This window comes from Morone saxatilis, unplaced genomic scaffold (genome assembly GCF_004916995.1).
Source record: "Morone saxatilis isolate NCDOM2014 unplaced genomic scaffold, NCSU_SB_2.0 Contig17, whole genome shotgun sequence".
Lineage (NCBI taxonomy): Eukaryota > Metazoa > Chordata > Actinopteri > Moronidae > Morone > Morone saxatilis.
In genome coordinates this window covers 6,904,345-6,909,887 of record NW_023339729.1, presented here as the reverse complement: position 1 = coordinate 6,909,887, position 5,543 = coordinate 6,904,345, and the positions used below count along the sequence as shown (strand labels likewise).

Genomic DNA, 5,543 nt, shown 5'->3' with positions numbered 1-5,543 from the left:
ATGATTTGATCTGCATTGATGTTACATTCATATTTATGGTATCCGTCTGAATATAAAAATAATCATTTAAAGACTAATCATTTAATAAGCTAATGTTTGTTGGCAAAATGACAGCTCATCAGTTTTGACTTTTTGCTCTGAAACCCACAGAACAGGAAGACACTGAGTTTGAGGTGAGATAGTAAAGTGTTTTTCTGATTGTAAAAGAACAATCTTAAAGGATGAAGAAGAGGAACGAGCTAAATAACTCACTCACATACGCTCCACCTCCTAACGGTCAAAACCTACATGAAAAAGAGAGATTTGAAGTTAGACTTGCAGCTGACAGAGATAGACAAGAGAGAGGAGGGCGAGATAGCAAGTCAGCTTTAAGATCCTGTTTCTGCGGCCTTTCAGCGCTGAGTGGACTGTACCTGGGATGTGTGGCCTGGTGAGCTGGGGTTTGACATTCTGTTAGCTCAGTGTTTAATATGGTCATGTGAAAAAGAAAGAGAACAAAAAAAGAAGAGAAACTTCATTTTTGCTGCTCTCACTGTCAATCGGCGTCATATCAAAGTGCTTGATGGCTGTTACACAGGCTGTGCTCCCTTCCTTCAGCTCCTTCTCCAACCTCGCTCACTCCAGTGACAATATGAAAGTAAGTATCGGGTTCACTTCAGTCCTTTCATTCCTACACAGTGACAGAAACAACAAACTTGATATAAATAGTTATTTGTGTTACTGTAAGAGTGGACAGCTGGAACCAAAGCAATACATGATATTCCATATCTGAGAATATCATAAAAGTTATGTAACCCTTTGCCTTGAATAATCTATATTATTGTGATGATTACTTGTAAATGAGTCTTCACAAATGTGCACTACAATGCTGAACTTGTGAAATGTCCCACTTTAAATTTCAAACTTTTACATCACACCTGCTGAAAGCATTAGTCTTGTATATCTTCCTTACCTCCTTTGCTTTAATGGGATAGGAATAGGCTTGCACATCTAGTATTTCTTATGCAGGTGCATCAAAGAGTAGAGTTATGAGAAGTCATACACTTTTGGTTGTTGTTTGGGAGGGATTTGGTCAAATCTTGCTCATTCCTATAGAAGTTTAATGCACTTATTGTAAGCTGCTTTGGACGAAACCAGTTTTTTCAAGTCTATCTCTCATGCCCATATGTACAGTGACACTGTACAATACAGTGAGTTATTGGTTGCTGTAATTGCTCCTGCGCTCCATGGCTGCAAAGAAATTCCTTCCTAATACAAAAAATAGACAAAATCCACAGCCCTTTTTCTGTGCAAAAAATCACTTTAAAAGTTCTGTTGAGTTAGACAAATCAATCTTTTAAATCTTGAGTCTTTTTTGTACAAAATTCCCTCTCAGAAAGTTTCCTTTCTGAGCCATGGTGGAGGGAACATAAAGTTTTGTACTAAATTTGGAAGATACTCACTTGATTTGATTAGCTCAGACTGCTTAATTCACACAGTAGCTTCAGATGAACTTTAGAATATATTTTTACACTAATCAAGGACTGTGGATTTTGTCCCCCATCACTTACATTGGACGTGTATTAGTGAATGAATTCAGTCAGGATACTCAATGCACCTGTGTCAGCTGTGCCTACTTTCAGGGAGTGTGCTCTTGTGCTCCCCAATCCAGCAGTCATGTGACCTTCACCTCCAACAGTACATATAGACATGCAAGTATTATTTTAAGATAGACTTGATAAGATAGTGAACCAGTTTTTTAAATGCAAAAGCAATATGCAGCTATATCTAAAAATAACAACGTTTCAATGCTCTCCAACATCATCTAGGTGTGGAAGTCTGAGAGTGGCTCTCTCCCTCTGGACTCTCTAAGCAACAAACTCTCACCAAGCAGCTCTGAGCAGCTGCAGGTCTCTCAAAAAATGACAGAGGAGCTCCTGGACGATGATAGTCAGGCCTCCTGGGATATTGAGTTCCTGCTGTCTGACTGGAGCAGCCAATCGCCTGACCTCAACCCCTCTCTGGACAACAATGATCAACGGCTCCCACAGCTGGACACAAACAGAGCGTACCAAGAGGCGGCCATGTTTAAGGACCAACCGGGGCAGGAGCACCTGCAGATGAACAGTTGCAGCCTCATGGCGGATCTCTTGTCCCCTGCTGAAACCACAACGCCGGTCCAGCAAGAGCTGTACCACCATGATTATATTGATGACCAAACAGGTCTGACTTCATATCCCAGTCTACCTAATGTAGATCAGTTTGGCTTTCCCCAAGAAGGCAGTGTGGAGAGGCACAACAGAGGAAACCTCAGTAAAGTCTCATCATGTGACTTTAACCCTTACTATCCCCTGCATCACCCCTCCATGGTGACCTTCCCCGACAGCAGGTTCATACCACCCCAAGCTGTGGCCCCTGACCCTCGACACTACAGCTACATGCCACACTATAACCACAATGGCAACCTATTCTGTGACTACACCCACAGCCAGGCCGCTGGTCACCTGCCCCTTCACCAGCAGCCCCTACTCGGCGGACCACAGCTGCCCCCTGGTGGGGTGGAGGGGAAGCGTGGTCGAAGGCCTACAGGGAAAAAGAGGCCCGCTATCCACAGTTGTGAATACCCTGGCTGCAGCAAGACCTACACTAAGAGCTCACACCTAAAAGCTCACCTCCGCACGCACACAGGTACAACCCACTGACCCAACGACAGAAACAACAAATGAGTCTGTCACAATTAGTCTCAAAACAATGATTTAATGCATTTGTTTGGTATTCACCACCTGTTTTATTGTTTACTCTTCAGGGGAAAAGCCTTACCACTGTTCATGGGAGGGCTGCAGCTGGAAATTTGCCCGCTCAGATGAGCTGACGCGCCACTACCGCAAGCACACGGGCCAAAAACCCTACGAGTGTCTGCTGTGTCAGAGGGCCTTCTCCCGCTCTGACCACCTTGCTCTGCACATGAAGAGACACACCTGATGCTCTTAATTACCTCTTAATTCCACCTAAACAAAAATTTTAAAAGGTAGAACACTTATGATGACTTGGATATTCTTTGAAGTTTGAATTGACTGAACAGATACATTTGGGACCTCAGGTATTAGCTGAACATGTTCACAGTATTAACTTTAAATCTGTACTGGGTTTTCTGGCTGGTTAACAATACAGGCTCACATGTAAACATGAAATTATCTTTTTTTTGTATTATTAAAACGTTATTAATGATTGACTTAACCGATGACATTTAAAAGAGTACTCCACCATCGTTGCATGGCGCCTACAGTACCCACAATGCAGTTCTGTTGGACATTTATATGTGTTATGGAGCAATGTTTGGTTAGCTCACTTCTTTCTAACACCACACCCCTAATATGTTTTAAAATGTTTAAACTTGTACTCTTCAGCTCCAAACAACACTGATTCATTGACATCACTTAAGGCAATTTGTCAATTCTCACCTTAAAGTCCCTCCCAAACAAAGACCTAAACCCAAAAAACAAGATTTTGTCCTTACTCAACCTACTGAAGAATTGATGATCGGCCAAAATGTCCTCACTCTGATGTCTAAAAATCTGACTGGTACTTTTAAAGTACTTTGTGAGAACCAGCACAAGAACACGCTCATAATGTAAAGCTAGCACGCTTTCAGCAATAAGGGCCACTTACACTAACACTGTACACACTGTGGGCATGTATGACAGCAAACATTAACACTAACAGAAGACCAAAAAATGTGTGTGATATGGGTTATAATATAATACACTATAGTATATCCTATAGGATCTCATGGCATGCTGAACAAACGCTGAACAATGCTTGGCTGTATTACTGCTGAGATGGTCTGATATCTTTGTCTGATTTCCGTTAGAACTTTAGTTAATTACAATATCGATTGTAAAAAAACAAACAAATGATAAGGTATACGATAAACTATGTTGTTATACAGTGAATTCAGGGTTATGTATATTTGTCACATAACTTTATGTTTGTCTGTTTGGGGGAATTTTAATTTAAGAAAAAAAACATATATGCTTTTATCTCTCTCATCAAGCAGAATTTAAAACTGTAAATAATCTGCAGCTTTATTAGTTGTTTATAACCATTTAAAAATGAGCAACATATTTATTAACATAATGTTTTATATCAACAGAAGAAACTATATTATTATACAATGTTTTTTTATTCTCAAAAGAGTGCTTTAAAGTCTTAATTATTGTTTTCATTGTCATAATAAAGACCTCTAATGCTGTAAAACTGTCTGAGAATATGACATGATTTATTCAGGCAGCTGAGCAATAATATTACACCATCACAGTGTGGAGTTGTATGTTTTAAGTCTAATGTGCAGGTCATTGATTTCATCGCCATGATTTCATCCACATTTTAAATGCTGGGGGCACAGTAGCTCACCCAGTGGAGCGCACGCCTTATGTAGGCCGAGTCTGTACTCTCTGTCACCATCTGTCCTAACACATAAAGGCATCAAAAGCCAACATTTCTTTAAAAAACACAACAGTTCTGTCTGTCGATAAATCTGCCCTACAGAGCAGAATTAATGTTTATTTTCCCCATGTGATCCCATTAACAGAATATATCTGGAATATGATTGTAGCTTAGACCTTTTCATGTGAGTCATTCTCACAAGCCCTCATCTTTTTTTATTTGACAGTGGCAAAACCCAGTTGAGAAATGGACATATATAAAGTGTAATGTCAGCCTTTGGTCTTTAGGTGGCAGTCTCCTGTTATTCTAACCCTCTTGCCTGCAGGCGGGCATCAGCAGGCTGTTGGCAGTTGTGTCTGCAGTGTTTCTAATCTGAGTGAGGGTGAGGTTAGGACGAGAATCCGTTTATGTAACTCAGCACTCACTGATTCATTCTGATTATGTCAGATGATGGAGGTCGTCATCACATTACGGAGCGACCTTTCTTTTTTCAGGTTTTACAGCAATATATTTTGCTGGTTGTTGTATCAAGTTTAATGGTTTAATAGGTTTTTATTTATTCCTACTTGGCTGAAAGGAAGGTACAAACACACTGGTTTAGGTGTAGTGATTAACCTTTATTTGGTACAGCAAATTAGCTTCTTGGTGTACTATCATGGCTATGATAAGCTTCTTAAACCTGCTCATCCAAGATGGCATGATAGCAGACGTGCTTGGCAATGAGCCCGTAACACACACACACACATATTAATGCCCTACTCACAGCCAAATATACACACATGAAGTAGTCCTGATAATTATAGTGCTAAAGATATACTTGGCAATTAATAATCTGCTATCCACTAAGACTGTACTCGCATAGCAAGATAGTACACATCAGCAAATACATTCACAGCACTTCAATAACAGGTTAGAGATGGTCATGAGGCTCCATCTGTGGCATTAGTTTATTTTAGTGTGGCATTCAAGGATAAGTGATTTGCGATTTAGAGGTAACACGAGGACAGAGGCGGAGTTCTGACCTGTAGTGCCCCGAAAAGAACAAACAATCAAACTCTTACACAAATCCCCTCTCTACTTCCACTTTCTAGTTCCTCCTTCCCTGTTTACATCATGTT

The 5,543-nt window shown here is 40.4% G+C and overlaps 1 protein-coding gene across 11 annotated transcripts; it reads left to right on the top strand.

The window, feature by feature from the left end:
* Positions 1–298: 298 nt before the first annotated feature.
* klf1 (Kruppel-like factor 1 (erythroid)) lies at positions 299–4,216 on the top strand. Of its 11 annotated transcripts, none has more exons than XM_035660901.1 (5): positions 299–430; positions 578–637; positions 1,623–1,691; positions 1,809–2,667; positions 2,786–4,216. In XM_035660901.1, exons 1-5 carry the CDS (start codon positions 419–421, stop codon positions 2,959–2,961), a joined length of 1,176 nt encoding a protein of 391 aa, XP_035516794.1. In that variant the 5' UTR covers positions 299–418; the 3' UTR covers positions 2,962–4,216. The 11 variants fall into 11 exon arrangements, with proteins under 11 accessions (XP_035516794.1, XP_035516795.1, XP_035516793.1 ...); XM_035660904.1 differs by having other exon boundaries at positions 333–430; positions 598–637; positions 1,567–1,691; XM_035660903.1 differs by having other exon boundaries at positions 344–430; positions 1,567–1,691.
* The last annotated feature ends 1,327 nt before the right edge of the window (positions 4,217–5,543 follow it).

What these genes read in the sequence shown, in the direction of transcription:
- klf1 (XM_035660897.1), top strand. Translation starts at nt 1,488, where the DNA reads ATGAACTTTAGAATATATTTTTACACTAATCAAGGACTGTGGATTTTG. An exon ending in CCAACAGTACATATAGACAT is followed by an intron (nt 1,692 to 1,808) that starts GCAAGTATTATT and finishes AACATCATCTAG; the next exon opens with GTGTGGAAGTCTGAGAGTGG. An exon ending in TCACCTCCGCACGCACACAG is followed by an intron (nt 2,668 to 2,785) that starts GTACAACCCACT and finishes TTTACTCTTCAG; the next exon opens with GGGAAAAGCCTTACCACTGT.